Raw genomic sequence first — 21,083 nt, 5'->3', positions numbered from 1 at the left:
AATGCAATTCCTTTACAATTGCCAGAGATGGGTCACAAATCTGACTCTTCAGTTTCTTTGCAGCCAAAGCAAAGACAGAAATATGATCAGTTACAATTTTATGTTTTCCTCATAAAGCTTTTTCTGGCACTGAGTCCTGAAAGAGATTTCTCCCATGGGTCCTTATATAAAGAGGTCACACTGTGATATATTATTTCAGATACTATATCCTGGCAAGTATTACAGTGGGTTTCCTATGGCTACTTCTTATACCATCTTTCATTTAAACCAAGGGCACAATGCCAAAGTTCAATTCAGCAAGAGATTTAGAGAGGGACAAAAATTTAGCAATCTAAAAATGCAGATAACACTCTGATGGTTTGGCTTGATTGAGAGGTAAAGTTTGGAATACACAGGGAGATAGGTAGCTTTTCTTAAAGGGAATTTTTCATAAATGTATTCATTAATTTGATACTTGCTGAAAATTTGGCAGTAGAAAGTTTGGGGTTATATTTTGTACCATAAATCTATAGTAAAGATATGCTTCATTGCTGTTTAAAGATGGAATTATGTGCTTTAGATGGTCAACTAAGTAGAAGGTAAAATAGACCATGTCTGAAAATTAAGCTGTCTAAACCAGGATTTATTAATACCAGAAAAGATAGATGGAGGTGGCTTAGGAAGTACCTGTAGAATAACCAAACTTTCTCTCATAAAAAAATTGAATGATGAATGATTTTCACCATGAAAATATTATATCATAGAATATGGCTGTGATAGTTTTTATTTGATTATTTTTTTCATAGTAATTAAAGCCAATTACCCACAGTGGTTATCAAAAAAAAAAAATCTGAAAATTTTATCCCTGCAGTGTCTAATTTTATGCATTGTGACTTTTCTGGTGAACATCCCAGACTTTTGTTAAGAAAACATACCAATAAGTCAGTAAATAGTTGGTATATTGTATAGGCTTATTTTATTATTGCCACTTGCTGAAAACTGGTCCACTCTCTGGATTGGGACTAACTGTAGTTGAGAATATTTTGGATATGGTATCACTTTCTCAATGTACTTGAACTCTTATGGTTCTCTCCAATTGTCTTCCTTCTTTCTTCCTTCTTGTCTTCCTTTCTTCTTTCTTTCCTTTTCTTCATCTTAGATTTTTTTTTTTTTTTAAATAGGGAAGGGAATTTTTTGTGGTTTGTTCACTACATTCTGTGAGGGAGATCCCAGAAACAGTTTATTTATTGTATGCCTGAGGATGTGCCCACATGTGCTTTTTCATAAGTAGTTGTGGGTCACAGAAGACCAACATGGAGCCACAGTGTTACTGTTATAATGTAGATCATAAGCCTACTGAGAATGCCTGTAATTAATTAGATGTATACCCTTGGCATCAAAATTTACATGTCCTGTTACCTTTGAAAACCATGAACACCCCTATAATGTATGTAATTGTTCATAAACTACAAAAAGCTAACTTACAGTGAAACACTGTGCCATGTAGTAGTACAATGGTCTTAAGCCATTGGCTTGGTTTACTTACTTGCTGTATGGTTTGTTTCTCAATGGCATCTCCTATATGAGCCCAATTCACTGCCATGCTTCAGTGAAATTACTAATTGTTGAAATTCTCCTACCTTTGGATTTACTTGAAAACTACTGAAAACACCAATTTAAATCTATAACTTTCTAAAGTAACTTTTACTAAAAGTAAAGGAGAAATTATAAATATCATTAATAAGTATCCCAAATGAGTATTACACATTAAAACTTTCTGAGGCAAAGCAGCGTAATGAAGAGGGCAGACACTCAGTTTAGAAACAGAAACTTTCTTAAAATTTCCGGAATGTCCACTTACTAGCTATGGCCTCAAATAGATTTCTTAACTATTCTAGGTATTATTTTCCTTATCTGTAAAATGGAACAGTCATTCCTCTTAATGTCATAAAATTGTTATGATAACAGAGATAACCACTGTGTCTCTAGAAGTATATTATTTGACTAATAGTTAAAACAGTGTGTGTATATCTCCCTGTTAGCCAGATCTTATTTTTAAAGACAAAAATCTAAGCCTGAAACTGATTTTTCCCCCCAAACCCAGTGCTAGGTGAATATTACAATTTAAGTGGCTACCGTTATGTTTAAATTGTATAATTTAATTACAGGACTATCAATAGACTACATGGAAAACAAACTTTATTGGATCAGTTCAGGAAATGGAACCATAAACAGATGCAACCTGGATGGTGGTAATTTAGAAGTAATAGAGTCAATGAAAGAAGAATTAACAAAAGCTACAGCCCTAACCATCATGGGTAAGTACAGTGGTACTATAGCTAGGATGCTTGTATTGATTGGGGTTGATTAATTATGACCTGTTAAAGCTTAGAAAAGACTGCTCCATTAACACCAGAAGCACATTCAAATTTCACATCTCTAGGAGAGTTTTTCTTTTCTTTTTCTTTTTTTCACCTTAGCAAACAAACTTAAAAGATTATCCAGATCAGTGACTTAGTGCTATTAGCAATAATAACTTCACTGTTATTGATTCTTGGGGTATTATTATTTTTGGTATTATTTTACGATTAGTTTCTGTGTTCTACTATAGTGTTCTAAAGTGCAAGGACCTTGTGTATTTGTCACAATAAGGTAAAATCTTATCTCTGCTTATAAAGGATAGATTGATCTACACAGACAATTGAAGAAACAAGGCCACAGTGTTGTTGACCAATGATTTAAATTATTCTTCCACAAAAATTCTTTATATGTACACACACACACACACACACACACACACACACAAAGATTATACCTGACTAGTGGTTATTTTAGAGTAGGATTTATTTACAATTGTCTTATAAGGCAATAAGAAAATAAGGTTATTTTGTATTACCCAGCTTTACCAAGTTAACAAGAAAATTTTGTTGTATGTGTATTTTTACATTTTTTTAATCACCTGAGTAAAAACAGCAGAGTTTAAATTCTGAAAGTGGTTTGGTAAACTGCAACAATCCCCAGTCAACACCCACACTACGTTTTCAAAAATTGAATTCCAATATACTTCGTGAAATCAACCCAAACTAGTAAATAATATAGCCAAGGAACCCAGTAAGTTAGAGGAAGCATGATAAAAATATGTCATAACATTTCAAGAGATGTCATTGACTTTTAGTGAATATATACACATATATATATCACAAACTTTATATACTATAAAAATCATTGCCTCATAGAAAAATGTAGGCTTTATAAAAATTTATTTCTGCTAACATGATTGCTACCGACCCTGCTATGAGTAGGAAATGAGTACTAAACTTACAGAACTCAATGCTATGAACAAAATCTCAAAAAATGGAGTAGTCCATTTTAGCAAAAAAATAAAGTCAGTTAGTTTTGTTTCCTAATAAAATAGAAGAGACAAAGCTTGGATGAAATCATTAAGCATATATTGGATCAGAGCTGTGAATCTTATTTGACATCAGTGCCATATGGGAACCGATCTTGAGTAAATTAAAATTCTTTTAACAAGTGAATTGTTATGTATCTGCACTTCTCCCTGCCACCATAATTTGATTAACACTGAAAGATAAAAAATAAAGAAACCTATTAATACCTCTACTGTCAATACATTAACTGGACATATCAAAATATATCTGCAGTTTGAAGGCTTAAAATGTAAAGGACATCACCATAGAGAAGCAGGAGAGGAACTTCTACTTTCTGAAGTTCCCTAGCTGGTCTCTGGATTTGCCCTTCTGTTCAGATTCCCCCTTCTTTCAGAACCTCTCTACTCTTTCTCTTTGGGGATGGTATAAAGTGTGATGATGACCTGCTTCCTGCTGAGGCTGAATAGTATAGTCATATAAAAAAGACAATAAAAAAAGGTAAAAAAAGGAGAACCTTACCACTATCCAGGGGATTACTGATGATTACAGCTACAAATGTTTAAGAAGAAATTTGCCTACAGTGATACTGAAATTGCACATCCAGGAACAAAGAAATAATTGTAATATGAAATGATCAGTTATATGCCAGCTTCTCAGACTACCTAGGTGATGGATGATAAGTAACTGAAAGTTTGTGTTTCACTAAAATTTAGGAGTGGTTTTCCTAAAATTGAGTTAATAATCTCTTTGGAAACATTTCACAGTTTTTTAAACTTAAAATGTTATGACTTGTAACTGGGGGGTTCCCAGTTTTACTTGGAATAGTATATACAAAATAAACTGAAAGGAGCTTTGAAATATTAAAATTAGGTAAAGCAGTAGGTATTTGGTAATACCTAGGTTAAAATAAAGCAATTATTTGATGATTCAATCAAGTCCAAGACCCAAAGACCAAGATTGCTACATCTAAGTTTCACAAACCCTATGATACTTCTTTCAAGAAGTAGAGTTTAACTTCCCTCCCTTTGAGCGCAGGCTGGACTTAGTGACTCACTTCTAATGAATAAAATAAGGGAAATGTGATGGCGTTTGACTTTGGAGATGAGGTCATAAAAGGCATGAGCCTTCCTCCTTGCCCTCTCTCTCTTGGGTCACTCACTCGGGGCAAAGCCAGGTGATAAGTTATGAGGTCCCACAAGCAGCCCAGTGGAGAAGTCCACACAGCAAGGAACTGAGACCTCTAGTCAATAGCCATATGAGTGAGCCATCTTGAAAGCAGGGCCTCCAGCCCAGTCAAGATTTCAGTTGACTCAGCCAAAGCCAATGCATTACAGCAACCTCAAGAGAGACTCCAAACCAGCACCACCCACACAGTGGCTCCCAGATTCCTGATCCATAGAAACTATGTGACAATAAATGTTTATTGTTTTAAGATACTGAATTTTGGGGTTAATTTGTTATACAGCAAGAGATAACTAATTCATGTAATCCCATCTATAGAACTCATTCATTTATGAATAGATTCACAAATTCAAATACTTATTTAATAGAGTGAGGCAAGTTATAAATAGTAAAGTGTGTCAGGTGTGAGAAAATCCAGTGGTTCAACATAATAGTAAGTAGCAACTGAGTCTAGACTTCAGTATCTAGACTTACTTGAGGATGGCAGAAAGTATGATAAAACCGGAGAGAGCTAATGGCCCACTTGAGGTAGAACACTTCTCACTTCCACTTATTTTTTGCCATAAGGAACATTAACAGGTTGTGCCAGACATTTCATTTTTCATGAGAAGCAAGAAATCTAGGTTTGTTTTTGTTGTTGTTGTTGTTGTTTTTTAAATCTCGAAATTTAAAAATGTTACAAAATTATCACATTACAAAAATACCATGCAGGCCAACATAATGCACATATAGGCTAACTGTGAAGGCTAACACTCTACAAACCAAGAAAACTAACAAATAACAAAAACACCACAACAATCATCTGTGTGCTTGATTCATCCCAGTGGCACCACCTAGTTACCACCTCTGGTTCAGTCATCTTTTATGCTGGTGATGTTGAATTGTAGAGTGAAAAGGATGGAGCTAAGGCAGCTAATGCGCAGTTGTACCATTGGAGGGGACTTGGTAGAGAAAAATAATAATAATCTGGGAGAGCTGGCATAATTTACAGAGGTGAGCGGACATATGATTTCTCACCAAGCTTTTGTGGTCTTGTTTGACCAGACCTTGTATTCTGCCTGAGGTATATACAAATGAAGAGCATACGAATGTGAGGTCAACTTCTTATTTGAGTTCAACTGTTGACAAGGAAATGTAACTTCTAAATGTAGAGCTTGCACCCTAACAGCAATGGACACTCGTTTCCATTCATTCTTTCAACGTATATTCACTAGTGCCTACCATATGCCAGGCACTGCTATATATGTTGGTGAGAATCCTAACTTCATCAAATTTGCAGAAAAGCAAGGAAGACACACTAAGGAGGATGGAAAATGCATAGAATTATAGGTAACTGTTAAGGACCAAAAAAAGAGAAAAAAAGGACAAAGCAGGGAAAAGACATAAAAAAGGATATAAAAAGGTAAAAAAGTATATAAAATTTTAGGTTTTAGGTTGAATGGCCCAGAAGAATGAAGGAATGTGAACCAACAAAAACTGTTTTAGTTGTTCATTTGGTTTTCAGATTTTGTGTTATGTTTTTAAATGCTTTGTTTTTAAAAAATATTTTTAAAGTAATTTAATTATATCAAAATAAACCTTCACAGGTGATTCTGATAATTTACCAGGTTAGACATCTTTTAAGTTGACCATGGTTCAAATACACTATTGTCTGTGATTCACCTTTTCTCCAGTGAGTCACTTGGTCAGAAGTGATTTACACATCGTATACAATGGCTGTTTGATGAGGACTCTTAACACCGTTTACTCTGGACTGAATGTTCGTGTTCCCCCAGATTCATATGTTGGAGCCCTGATGGGATGGCATTAGGAGGCGGGGCCTTTGGGAGGTAATTAGGTCATGACATTCAAGCTTCCATAATGGGATTAGTGTCCTTCTAAGAAGAGACCAGAGAGCTTGCCTCTCTGCGGTGTGAGATTACAGCAAGTAAGTGCTGACATCCTGATCTTGGACTCCAGTCTCCAGAACTGTGAGAAATAAAGTTCTGTTGTTTAAGTCACTCAGTCTATGGTATTTTTGTTAGAGCAATCCAAACTAACTAAAATACCGTTCCAGTTAGCTGATATAAGCTGACTAACCTATAAACTTTAAACATCAAATTCTTCCCGATTTTAAAGAATGACCTTGTCAATTTTCTTTTTCCAAATGTCAGAGCTAACAAATAAAATATCTATTATATCTACTACTTATTTTTCTTAGATAATTCTTCTCAGTATTTAGCAGTTCTTTTTAAATAATTTTCTTTTATAAATATATTTCAGTTTCATCATATAATAAGGTTACTCTAAAACATTTTCTTACATGATGTCCAAGAGGTTTGTGTTATACAATAGTGTATAGTCAACTATGTTATATTTAACTATTGATTACCTAGTTTTCAGATACAGAACTTTTTTGTTTGTTTCTATTCACCTTTTCCTCATAACATTTGGCATTTTCCTGATCATTAATGTCTGCAGGAGACAGTGAGGAAATCGCAAATTAATCAAGTTGCTCTTCACTGCCTTTAAGAGGAGGAGGTTAAAACTATTGACTAAAATGAGTGTTTGTGGGTTATTTACGGATTATATTTAACATACTGTTCCTTTTCACTGTCAGCATATGCAGTTTGAGAGCAGACTGCATATATTGTATCCACATTGAAGAGAAAGTTAGAAAAATCAATTCATGGAACTGAAAGAAAATACACAAATAAAGCAAATATACTGGCAGAAATAGGCTGAATAATATTTGGAGAAAATTAAGATGGAATTCGGGAAATAGCAAGATGGTAACTTAGCTGTATTTTGTACCTTTAGGGTGAGGAAGGGAAGACCTGGGGCAAACGGACCACAGATTTAAAATAAAAATGAGGATATAGGAATTATTCAAGCAAACTTGAAGAAATCTGCATGTCTGTATGGCAATTGTGGATTTAGTGGTCAGCATCTTATTCAATCATAGGTGACCTTAATACAGTCCATTAAAACGTGTCATGTAGTAATTTGTCAAGTTTTACTAGGGCAAGAGTTTGAGTCCTGGGCACCACAAGGGGTATGGGTTTGAATTTAAACCTCCACCCCACACTCACACCTAATGAGCTTTTTTTTCATTAGCTCATATATTACTCCATTGTATATACAGTATTCCCATTGAGATTCAAGTATACCTCTACTCTTTTTGTTTCATTCCGTGGTAAATATGATCTTCGGAAATTGTTCTTACCATGGTATTTGTAAATGGGAAATCTGAAGTTAACATGGCAGGTTCTTCTTGAATGTCAAGGGATATATATATTAGTAGCCTTCTTTATGTGATTAAATCATAGACTTTTTTTTTTTAAACATCTTTATTGAAGTATAATTGCCTTACAATGGTGTGTTAGCTTCTTCTTTATAACAAAGTGAATCAGTTATACATATACAATATGTTCCCATATCTCTTCCCTCTTGCATCTCCCTCCCTCCCACCCTCCCCATCCCACCCCTCTAGGTGGTCACAAAGCACCGAGCTGATCTCCCTGTGCTATGCCGCTGCTTCCCACTAGCTATCTATTTTACATTTGGTAGTGTATATATGTCCATGACACTCTCTTACCCTGTCACATCTCACCCCACCCCCTCCCCATATCCTCAAGTCCATTCTCTAGTAGGTCTGTGTCTTTATTCCCGTCTTGCCACTAGGTTCTTCATGGCCTTTTTTTTTTTTTTTTTTCCCTTAGATTCCGTATATGTGTGTTAGCATACTGTATTTGTTTTTCTCTTTCTGACTTACTTCACTCTGTATGACAGACTCTAACTCCATCCACCTCATTACAAATACCTCCATTTCATTTCTTTTTATGGCTGTGTAATATTCCATTGTATATATGTGCCACTTCTTCTTTATCCATTCATCTGTCGATGGACATTTAGGTTGCTTCCATGTCCTGGCTATTGTAAATAGAGCTGCAATGAACATTTTGGTACATGACTCTTTTTGAACTATGGTTTTCTCAGGGTATATGCCCAGTAGTGGGATTGCTGGGTCGTATGGTAGTTCTATTTGTAGTTTTTTCAGGAACCTCCATACTGTTCTCCATAGTGGCTGTATCAATTTACATTCCCACCAACAGTGCAAGAGGGTTCCCTTTCCTCCACACCCTCTCCAGCATTTATTGTTTCTAGATTTTTTGATGATGGCCATTCTGACTGGTTTGAGGTGATACCTCATCGTAGTTTTCATTTGCATTTCTCTAATGATTAATGATGTTGAGCATTCTTTCATGTGTCTGTTGGCAATCTGTATATCTTCTTTGGAGAAATGTCTATTTAGGTCTTCTGCCCATTTTTGGATTGGGTTGTTCGTTTTTTTGTTATTGAGCTGCATGAGCTGCTTGTAAATCTTGGAGATTAATCCTTTGTCAGTTGCTTCATTTGCAAATAGTTTCTCCCATTCTGATGGTTGTCTTTTGGTCTTGTTTATGGTTTCCTTTGCTGTGCAAAAGCTTTTAAGTTTCATTAGGTCCCATTTGTTTATTTGTGTTCTTATTTCCATTTCTCTGGGAACCGGGGCAAAAAGAATCTTGCTGTGATGTATGTCATAGAGTGTTCTGCCTATGTTTTCCTCTAAGAGTTTGATAGTGTCTGCCCTTACACTTAGGTCTTTAATCCATTTTGAGTTTATTTTCGTGCATGGTGTCAGGGAGTGTTCTAATTTCATACTTTTACATGTACCTGTCCAATTTTCCCAGCACCACTTATTGAAGAGGCTGTCTTTTCTCCACTGTATATGCTTGCCTCCTTTATCAAAGATAAGGTGACCATATGTGTGTGGGTTTATCTCTGGGCTTTCTATCCTGTTCCACTGATCTATGTTTCTGTTTTTGTGCCAGTACCAAACTGTCTTGATTACTGTAGCTTTGTAATATAGTCTGAAGTCAGGGAGCCTGATTCCCCCAGCTCCATTTTTCGTTCTCAAGATTGATTTGGCTATTCGGGGTCTTTTGTGTTTCCATACAAATTGTGAAATTTTTTGTTCTAGTTCTGTGAAAAATGCCAGTGGTAATTTGATAGGGATTGCATTGAATCTGTAGATTGCTTTGGGTAGTAGAGTCATTTTCACAATGTTGATTCTTCCAATCCAGGAACATGGAATATCTCTCCATCTATTTGTATCATCTTTAATTTCTTTCATCAGTGTCTTATAATTTTCTGCATACAGGTCTTTTGTCTCCTTAGGTAGGTTTATTCCTAGATATTTTATTCTTTTTGTTGCAATGGTAAACGGGAGTGTTTTCCTAATTTCACTTTCAGATTTTTTGTCATTAGTGTATAGAAATGCAAGAGATTTCTGTGCATTAATTTTGTATCCTGCTACTTTACCAAATTCATTGATTAGCTCTAGGAGTTTTCTGGTAGCATCTTTAGGATTCTCTATGTATAGTATCATGTCATCTGCAAATAGTGACAGCTTTACTTCTTCTTTCCGATTTGGATTCCTTTTATTTCTTTGTCTTCTCTGATTGCTGTGGCTAACACTTCCAAAACTATGTTGAATAATAGTGGTGAGAGTGGGCAACCTTGTCTTGTTCCTGATCTTAGTGGAAATGGTTTCAGTTTTTCACCATTGAGGACAATGTTGGCTGTGGGTTTGTCATATATGGCCTTTATTATGTTGAGGAAAGTTCCCTCTATGCCTACTTTCTGCAGGGCTTTTATCATAAATGGGTGTTGAATTTTGTCGAAAGCTTTCTCTGCATCTATTGAGATGATCATATGGTTTTTCTCCTTCAATTTGTTAATATGGTGTATCACATTGATTGATTTGCGTATATTGAAGAATCCTTGCATTCCTGGGATAAACCCCACTTGATCATGGTGTATGATCCTTTTAATGTGCTGTTGAATTCTGTTTGCTAGTATTTTGTTGAGGATTTTTGCATCTATGTTCATCAGTGATATTGGCCTGTAGTTTTCTTTCTTTGTGACATCTTTGTCTGGTTTTGGTATCAGGGTGATGGTGGCCTCGTAGAATGAGTTTGGGAGTGTTCCTCCCTCTGCAATATTTTGGAAGAGTTTGAGAAGGATAGGTGTTAGCTCTTCTCTTAATGTTTGATAGAATTGACCTGTGAAGCCATCTGGTCCTGGGCTTTTGTTTTTTGGAAGGTTTTTAATCACAGTTTCAATTTCAGTGCTTGTGATTGGTCTGTTCATTTTTTCTATTTCTTCCTGGTTCAGTCTTGGCAGTTTGTGCATGTCTAAGAATCTGTCCATTTCTTCCAGGTTGTCAAATCATAGACTTTTATAATTAAATACAACCTTAGAGATCTTCAAAGTTATTTTGTCAGTTGAGGAAGTGTCCTTTAGATTCCTGTTCCTACTATTCGCTAACCAGCTGTGGCTATGGGACAACTACTGAACTCTATGCCTTAATTTTCTACTCTGCAAAAACATGAACTTTGACCATATGAGCTACAAAGTTTTAAAAACTTGTATGATTTTGTCACTAATGGGTTGATCCAGAGTGCAGGAAATTGTTTAAAATAAACTATTATCTAAGTTGAATTAATATAGGAGAAGCAATAAAGACTGGCTAAAAATAAAATTTATGTGTGAAGTTATGTTAATCAGAGTTCATACTAATCTGTTTTAGAAGTTGGGCAAAATTATTGTTTTGACTTTTAGTTGAGAATTTGGTGGATGTTTGCAACATAGGATTGCTTAAATTAATTGTTTTAGAATAGGTTTGTACTTTTTATAAATATCTAAGTAACTAACTTCAACACTCATCTGATCTTAGAATCACTTGCAAAAATTGGCAAACTTCTCTTTAAAATAAAAGGAGCTTTGAATCACAGGTAAAGGCAAAAAAAAAAAACAAAAACACAAAACAAACCCTACACATTTTCTATGAATACCTAAGCCCTCTCAGCTGACTTTTTCTGTGTTATCAGTCACAGTTTAAATATATTATACTATTGATCTGTTTCACGTAGCAATTTGCCAGAATAGGCTTAATATGTAAATATTAGAAGGTTATTGAACTTTGGCTACAGTTAGGCTCAATCAAGAAGGAGAAAAAGGCATATTCTATGTGCATTTTCAGTCTCTTATCAGAAACAAATTCAGCCCTGTAACGAGTAAAAAGTTGTCTTCTCTTGATTTGGTTATGAACACTTCTATTTTAAATCAGTGTTAACAAAATAATCATTTCCCTTTAGGGAGACCTTGAAAGGCCTTACCAAATGTACCCCTTAAGGACATTTGTTCATACTTTTCATAGGTTCACTTCACAAAATTGAAGTCATCATAATAGGTGCTGTGAACATTCTCAGCACATGGATAGTTTGCCATGGGAAACCAAGGCTGTCAGATTAAAATGCTTCCAGAACTGTCTGAATATCAGAGAAGGTCATATTTATTTGCTTGAGAATGAATACAGTGTTAATATTGTTGGGGATTAAATGTTTTGCGTGTTCCCACTGGAGTTTCTACAGCAAAGCACAATCATCTAATCTCTTTGCTGACTGAAAAGAACTCTAAGCTTAATGGCAAAAAAATTATTCTTTACCTACACTAACACTTAAGCTCACTCCACTAATTTCTCAATGATATGCTTTTATCATTTGTATCTGTATTCTTTCAGCAAATTATTGGGTGTAGTGACATTCAGAATTTATTAAAAATAAAACGTATCTAGCACTCAATTTGCATACTTGAATATTTCCTCAGACAAATAATATACTTTATAAATAATAATAGAAATGTGAAAAATGTGTATACAATAAACAACCCAGTAAAATTGGCATGCAGAAATCATCAAAAACCTTTCTTTTTTCTACTTTACTTCCTAAGATAAATTATTATGGCAAGTTGTCATGACATCTATGAAACATTATAAATGATAGCAAGTGACAGGCTGTAAGTCTGGTGCATTTAGTCTTGCTAAGATCCTTAGACTGAGCACTTGCAGATTCACACTGAAATCTAGTCTGAAAGGATTCTATATGTTATATTCTTATTAAAAGGTGGCGAGTCTGATAACTTGAAAGTTCTTGACTTCAATAGCCCACCTTAAGAAGTCATTTCCTCTGTTTTGTACAAGGCAAGTCCACTTTACATGTTGTCAAGTGCAGGTTTTTTTGTTTTGTTTTGTTTTTAATCATAGCTTACTGAATATTTTTCTCCCTCTGAACGTGCAAAGAAGCTGAAACTTAGTTTCAAAGGAGTTCTTACTTCTTATGAGACTCTTCCCTCCCTTCCTTCCTTTTCTTTCTTTTAATCTTCCCTCCCTTTGGCTGTTCCTTGGATTGCCAGTTTTCTTTTTATATCTGATAGCTTTGCCCCTTTATTTGTTTTGTTGTTTATTTGTTTTCCTTTCACAGTCTAGTTAGATGCTAACATTTTATTTGGGCTACTAAAACAACTTCTTCCCACTTTTCATATCTCCGGTCCCCAAACTATTAAGACCTGCAAGGTTCAGACCTCCTGTGGCACCCGCCCACCCCCTCCTTAGCCCTAATATTTCAGAGGCTGGAATAAGCACTCACAACTTACTCTGAAATGCTCATTTTTTTCTCTCCTTTTCATTCACCAGAAGTTGTTTGTCACAATATTATTAGTTTTACCTTATAGATAAATGAAACTTAAGGTCAATAAGTTTTGTTAAAACCCAAAGCATTATTTGTCCCACCTTATAGATAAAGAAATAGGGTCAGTAAGATTTGTGAAAACACTGTCCTCTGAGACTCAAGCTCAGAGATCCTGATTCAAGTTAAGTGTGGTTTCCATTACCAGGAAGAGCCTTCCCTATCATAACTATACTTTTCATTTGATCCTCCTCTACCCCTCAGCTGCAATACATCCAGGCAAACTGTTCCCCTGTATCTGATCATGTCCTACTTATTTCCATTTGTCTTGCTATTCCTTGTTCTTTGACTGCCTTCCCTATTTATCAGCCACCCTAATGGGTGAAATATCACCTTTCAAGGCCTACTTCAACTATACCTCAGTGATTTGAAACGTTTCCCTTCTCTGAACCCCTTTGTATTTTTCTAATGTAGTGGAATATTCTTTGTCTTTTCTAATGAGTGAAAATGTCTCACTTTTCCGTGACTTGGGACTGCATTTTATTCATATATGCATCATTCATGATACACAGCAAGATGCTTTGCACTGAGTACATTTCATTATGTAACAGTAGAATGTATGAATAAATAAAACAATGACCATCTACACACCAAACCTCTACCACAGCAATCAAAATATATTTTCAATCAAAGCAGGCAAATGCTTATGTAGAATGATCACAACCATAAATATACTGTACAATTTAAATATATATAGAAATAAATATTAAAGGAAAATACTTTGAAATATAAGGATTTGAATTGTATAGGGAAGAAAATGAATAACATGATTAAGTGTATAAAACAATCATTTCCAACATGTATTCTACATACATGTGTATCTAGAAATGCAAGAAAAGAAGAGCCGTATTGAATAATGTTTGTTCTCAAAGGAACTAAACAGCTTCGTGGAAGAAGATTAAGAAGAAGAAATAAAAAAAAAAAAAAAAAAGAATACCCTAAAACACGCACAAGTGAAAGAGTTCCAAAACAAAACAAAAACTTTGATGTTTGGAATGTTTTAGTCTCTTAAAGGTAGTCTATCACAGTTGGGCCGAATAGCATTATTCTCTTTAATGATAATAATTGATAGTCTAAATAAATAAAGCATTCTAGTATTTAATTTACAAATCTTAACTCATGTAATTCTCACAGTCCCCTGAGAGAGGTACTACTAGCACTGCTTACTCCAGAGCTCCCAGCCAAGATTCAGCAAGCCTAAATTAATCACTCAGAGTTACCTGGTTAATAAATAGTGTAGCAAGCTTTCAAATCCATGATTCTTAGTCTTTAAAGCTTGAGTTTCTTCCAGGACTGTGTCTTGTAGCTAAAGTTAACACTAAGATGTATGTGCACTGAGATGTATACAAGAATATACTTTGAAGTGTTACTTGTAATTAGAAAAGGCTGGGGAAAAAACCTACATGTGTATTATAAAGGACTAGCCAAATGAATCATGAAATGTTCATATAGAGTGAAATATTATGCAGCTATTAAAAATTAGGTAAATCTATATATTGATTTGAGCCATTCAATAGAATATATTTTTAGTTGAAAATAGGTTCAAAAAGCCTATACAGAATGCTCCAATTTTTATCATATGTATGCATTTCTTTAAAAAAAAATATTTTTTAATAATGTGCTTTTATCCTTTATGCTGCACTGTTTATCTCAATAACTATTGTTTAGAGAGCGTCTACTCTCCAAATTTACACGTTAGTACTAATAGACACAGTTACCATGCAAAGGAGATATTGAAACTGCACTGTTGCCTCTGAAAACATTGTGAGTGGTTCAAGGTCAAAGCTGGGGCTCTAACATAATTCTGTCTACCTCCAGAGTTAGATTTCTTCTCACTATGCCAGTGATTCTCAAACCCAGGGTGATTTTGTCTACCAGGGAATATTTGTCAATGTCTGAAAACATCACAGCTGCTGGGAAGAAGGGGTTGCTACTAGCATTCTAGTGGGTAAAAAACAGGAATACTGGTAAACATCCTACAAGGCACAGTAGGGTCTCCCATAACAAAACTGTTTGGCCCAAAATGTCAATAGTGCCAAGCTTGAGAAACCCACTCATACCAAAAAGATTCCTTCTTATCCTCAGAGACCAATCACCTGTATGAAGCCTGATATTGTGACTGTTGGCCTATCATCACAAATTTTGGTTAAAATAGAAAGCCTTAAAAATATATAAATAAAAACAAATACCTGGTGTTTATAAAAGCTGCTGGTATCAAATTGTCTTGGAAAGATAGAGTGGCAGAGAAAAGAGTGGCGATACACTTCTTTTATGTTTGTTTTCTTTCTTTTAAATGTAGCTTAATGAAAAAGAGTCAGGATTTGCTTCTCTTATGTTTCTATTTATACTTGTATATTGTATCATAATAGAGAGAGCATACTTATCTGTCACAGTTTTGATTCATTCACCCATTCAACAATTTATCAAGTGACTATTTTGAGCCAGGCACTATTTAGGTGCTAGGTAAACAGCAGGGCGTAAAGCAGGTAACAATTCCATTGCTATAAGGGGCCGGTATTCCCAGTGTAGGAAAAGAGTGTACAGTTGACCCTTGAACAATACAAATTTGAACTATGTGGATCCATTTATACAGGGATTTTTTTCAATAATAAATACCATGTTACTACACAATCTGCAGTTGGTTGAACCCTTGGTTGCAGAATTGCAGGTAAGGAGGAACCACATAGTCGGAGGGCTGACTATAAGTTATACCCAGATTTTCAACTTCCAAGAGGGCCTGTGCCCCTAACCCCCAAGTTTTCCAAGGGTCAGCTGTAAAAGCAAATAAACGAGTGAAATAAAATTTGTCAGGTGGTGAAAGACACTAATGGAGAAAATTCAACCAGGGCATAAGAATAGGGAGTGCTGACTTGGGTTGGGAGAGAGGAACCAGAAAAATTATAATTTTAAGTAGTGAGGTCATGGCAGTTTTCACTGGGAAATGGTAAGTGAGGAAGAATCTGCAGGAAGTGAAGGAGTGAGTTATTCAGGTATCTGGGGGGAAGAACATTTAAGGAAGAGAGAGAAAACAGGAAATGCAAATTTACTAATGGACCATATTTTCAAATACTTTTTGCTTTTAGAAGAGTTTTTTTGTTTCTGTTTTGTTTGCTTTTTGTTTTTTTTGATGCTCTAGGCATCCAACTTACTTTCCTCCTCCATGGAGCTTTTGCTATGTTTAAAAAATACCTGATGTGTACATGTAATTTTACTGCTGTCATTGAACTAATCTACTAAAATAGTATATACAGTTAATTTACGCATATAATATGAGCTAAAAGTAGTCATCTACAATAACTTTACTTCTCTAAAGGAAAGCTTTAAGTTTTTGTGTGTATGAAATTCTTAATGATGTTGAAATTAGTTCTGCCCCATGTGTTTTTCTTTATTTCCAATTTATTTTATACAAAGTTGCTATTAATGATTATGCATTTTAATAAGAAAGAAATTTCTAGTAAATATGATTATTCAAGCTGTTGTGGTGTATGTTTATAGAAATAATAAACCATAAATCAGTCATATGAAGAAATTAATTATAGTTATTTAGAACAAACTTAACTTGGTAGAACTTCTAGTTTGTTGCTTTAATTTCAAATGTTCTAAAATTAAAAGCTTGAATGATTTATATGTTTATGAAATTGTATTATGCCAGTTAAAATGATATAGATTTAGGAAAATTATTAACATGTTCTTTAAAAAAAGATTGACTTTTTTTGAGAGAATGATCTCTAGACACCAGAGTATACATTTGTAAAATATTACTCAGTAGAAAGCATTCATGAAACATGGTCTATAATGCTTGAGAATAGTTCTTTTAATGAAGAGTCTTTAAAACATATCAGAAAAAATAATGCCAGTTTCTATCACGAGGATTGAAAAAAATGTTAATTCTCTTAGATATATGAATGATCACCAGTGCAATTATATTAGATATTTATATAATTATTATTGTCAAGTTTATACCTGAATTATGTAAGCAAGTTCTACTTAAGAAAATACAAGTGATGAAAAGCTGGACAAATAACATATCATTTAAAAAGATTCAAACGATACCTTATTTACTTAAAAATCGTGTTACAACCGCTTTTCAGCAAAAGATTCAGTGATTTAATTATTACACTTATATTGCATTTCCCTCTGTAATTTGATATATACAAACCAGTTTATTTTAAATGCACTATAATTATGCTGTATACCTTAAGTGATTCTGCTTTCAAATCATACTTTTTAAAGAGGGGTAATTTACTTTTTAGTGTACACTGCACAATGTCACTTAGTTCAAAGAACTTCAAATACAACCACCTAAATTTTCTAAGCCGTCAGTCTTCTAATTGCTATAATACTATTCATTAAAGTAACAGTAACATATGAAATATATCCAGGCAATTTTCCCAGTACTAAGTATAGGACATAGTTGTCTTCTCTAAGTACTCAAGCCACCATTAATGAAAACTAATAGCCCATCAAACTTTACATTAAAGTAAAGTGAGAAATCTCCAAAGGACTATATATGATTCTATTCCAGCAATTTTTGTCACCTTAAATTGTTCCAATATGTTACACTTCTTAATGCTAATTACCTTACAGAATGGATAAATACTACAATTGCAAAGTACATCAAGTACTATTTTTTTAACCAGATTATAATTAGTGATCAGAGAATGGTCTCATTAACATAAATGGAATAATTAAATAATCTCAGCTTTACCATACTTAAAAGCATTAAATAGTGATCGTTTCTCTTTTGTAAACTACTAAAAGTTAACTTTTCTGGAGTCACTTTCAGGAAAAAAATTACATTATTCATGTATGACATTAAAACAAGAATAAATTTGAAAATGTATAATTTTTTGAGTAGAGATATAATTATTTTATATTGCCCCATGTCTCCCCTTTCATTTAAAAAGAAGAAATAGTAAATGTTTACATTGGGAAAAGATGTAGTATGCTTTAGAGTTATGATAGAATTTTGAGTTAATATAATTCAACAACATTTTAATTAGAGCTAGAAAATTAATCAAGAGAGTCAAAGAGGTCATTCCAGAAGTCTGCCCATATACTGTAGGCATTATCTCATGTTGGAATATAACAAATAGCTTGGAATCATATCATGATCTGCTGAGTATTATTCATTTCAATTGAGTTAAACAATCAGACCTGAGTCCTTTTACTACAGTAGTCCTGCTTATTTTGGGGGGATACATTCCAAGACCCCCAGTAGATGTCTGAAACTGAGGATGATACCAAATTCTATAGACTGTTTTTTTCCCTATACATACATACCTATGATAAAGTTTAATTTATAAATTAGGCATAGAAGGAGATTAACAATAATAACTAATCATAAAATAGAACAATTATAAGAATATGTTGTAAAATTATGTGAATGTGGTCTCTCTCTCTTCTCTCTCAAAATATTGTTCTGTAATCACCTTTCTTCTGGTGATGATGTAAGATGATTAAATGACTATGTGATGAGGTGAGGTGGGGTGAATGGCACAGGTAGTGTGAGATAGCATTAGGCTACTACTACTTCTGACTATCCAGCACAAGGAGAATCATTTGCTTTGGGTGATCCTGGATCACTGAGTGATGACTACATAGATGGTTGGATGTCAGGAACAGACTATGTTGATGATTGGGGACCCTAGCCTGGACGGAGCAGGACTGCACAAGATATTGGCATGCTGCTCAGACCAGTGTGCAATTTAAAACTTATGAATTGTTTATTTCTTGAATTTTCCATTTAATATTTTCAGATCTTGGTTGACCTTGGATAACTGAAACCATGGAAATTGAAACCTCAGATAAGGGGGAATTACTGGATTTGGCAGTTTTGTTCAACCCAAATTAGACTTGGATAGATGGCATCTGATCACAGAGGATTTGGGGGGGGGGTTCATATATACCTAGATTTAGGTAAATTTTAAAAAATAATAATAATTTGTACTTGAGCATCAATATCAAATTTCTGTTTTTTCTCTTTTCATAATCAGTATCAGCACAAAGTTGAAATAAATGTCTGCATCAATTTAATTCTAATTAATAAGGTTCCATATTTAAACTATAACCGTTGAAGGAATATCTTCAGTAGTATGGGAAAAAAGTGACCATAAATCATGTGCACCTTTAAAAAGTTGTTTGCTTTTAGGTTTTTAAATTGTGGGTATAATCGTTCTATATATGTAGATTTGGATGTATCAAAGATGGACAGTATGCAAAAGGCCAGTGATGAGATTATTCTGTGCTGAATTGACTAATAATGAGATTATGTGTGGGAGGAAAAAAGATTCTGTTATTTTAGAGATTAAGAGCTTTGCAGGAGGACTCTGTAGTTACTGGAATAGTGAGACATGAATAATACTTGTGACATTTTAAGGACTGCTAAGATTTCAATTTGGAAGAACATTTTTTGTTTTTTTTTAAAATGGATCTGACCTCATCATCTGTAATATTGCCTTTAATGGAGGCAAAATTTTGTCGAGACTTCTTAAGTTAGAATACTTTTTATATTTCCATTGGATGGACAATAGATTACATAAAAGCTGCATAGTTATAGAACATAGCTATAATATATACTATCAGGAAAATTTCAAAATTATTTAACCATATTCTACTATTTGAAGATTTATCTGGACAGCCCCCTTGAAACATGTTTTTCTTTTTTTGAAATAGCCAATATACCTCCAAATCATTTCCATGCAAATTAAACCTAAGCATTCATGTATTTTTTTCTCTCATGATATTTTGCCATCCATATTTTTCAGAGGGAATTCTGGTTGTGAGAAATCTAGTCAAAGTTGGAAAATACTTGGTGTTGAATGACAAAAATCACATCTCCAGATCATCTTACCATTCCTTCTTCTTAAAAAATCAATAAGGTTACCATTTTGTTTTAAATCCCCAATATAATGAGAACTGTATGCATTTGCAAATTCAGAGTTGCATTCTTTATTCAGGAACATTATATTGTGACTTATTTCTAGTATACCAAGTCCTTATCTCATGGATTTCCAGGTATGAAAATGAGGGTACAATTAAGGGATCACATAAGGATGCTCATTCTGAGTTTCTTTATAAAAAGCACATGCGTTTTTGTTTTATGATTCACATTTAAAATATGACATTTGTGACTTAATAAATTACAAAATAAAGGATTATAGGATGATGCTCACTTTACAAATCACAATTTTTAAAAATTTTCTGATTCAAGAGTATGCTCCAGCTGGCAGCTATCCCGTCCAATTCAATTGAAAGTATTGAGTTGAAATGACATAATATTTTGGTAACATTATTTAAATGGTCATTTCCCCCTGAAATCTGCTATAACATGGAGGTTTTATATGTTTTTATTTTCAAGTGAATAGATATATTAAATTATTTGGGAAAGACAGGAACATGGCAAATGGGAGCACCAAAGATCATTTATTTGTGACAGTATTTATTTTTTAACCTTTTCCCAGTAATATATTTATATTTATATTCACGTATTTCTAGTCTGTAAATTTTACAGTATTAATTATTTGGCAGTGTCAAGAGTTGGGTAGTAACTACAATGACTTTCATATTTTAATAATAAGGACAGAGTAATAAATTATCCAGGATAGAATAACCATTTGAAGCAATTTTTAAAATATTGGAACCTTCTAATATACAGTGTGCTCAAACCAGAATAAAATACTAATTCATTGAATCTCATATGATATTAAAAGAAAACATTGCTCAAGAAGCACAGTGTAAAAATGATTTTAATTAATTGAAATCAAAATTTAATATTAATGCTAATCAGTAAGTGAGTTTAGAAATGGACAGAATAGATTTAAAGATATCAGTAATTTTTGTCGTCGAACTCTGGTTTAAAACTTTATCTAGAAAAGTTAAAATTTATGACATTTTAAAAAATTATATATAAACTTCCTTTCAA

The 21,083-nt window shown here is 33.8% G+C and overlaps 1 protein-coding gene and 1 long non-coding RNA gene across 2 annotated transcripts in view; both read left to right on the top strand.

The window, feature by feature from the left end:
• LRP1B (LDL receptor related protein 1B) overlaps window positions 1-21,083 on the top strand; it is a 1,885,740-nt gene that overhangs the window by 1,280,630 nt on the left and 584,027 nt on the right. Inside the window, exon 33 of the mRNA XM_082465229.1 lies at window positions 2,148-2,297. Coding sequence (XP_082321355.1) covers window positions 2,148-2,297 — 150 coding nt within the window. The remainder of the gene's footprint in view (window positions 1-2,147; window positions 2,298-21,083) is intronic.
• LOC309662460 lies at window positions 6,730-14,093 on the top strand. Its single transcript, XR_014264704.1, has 2 exons — window positions 6,730-7,843; window positions 10,794-14,093. It is a non-coding gene; the product is annotated as an uncharacterized lncRNA (long non-coding RNA).

This window comes from Balaenoptera physalus (assembly GCF_965194825.1).
Source record: "Balaenoptera physalus genome assembly, chromosome: 6".
NCBI classification, from domain to species: domain Eukaryota; kingdom Metazoa; phylum Chordata; class Mammalia; order Artiodactyla; family Balaenopteridae; genus Balaenoptera; species Balaenoptera physalus.
Note: the sequence above shows the minus strand (reverse complement) of the source record. Positions and strands in the feature narration are given on the sequence as shown.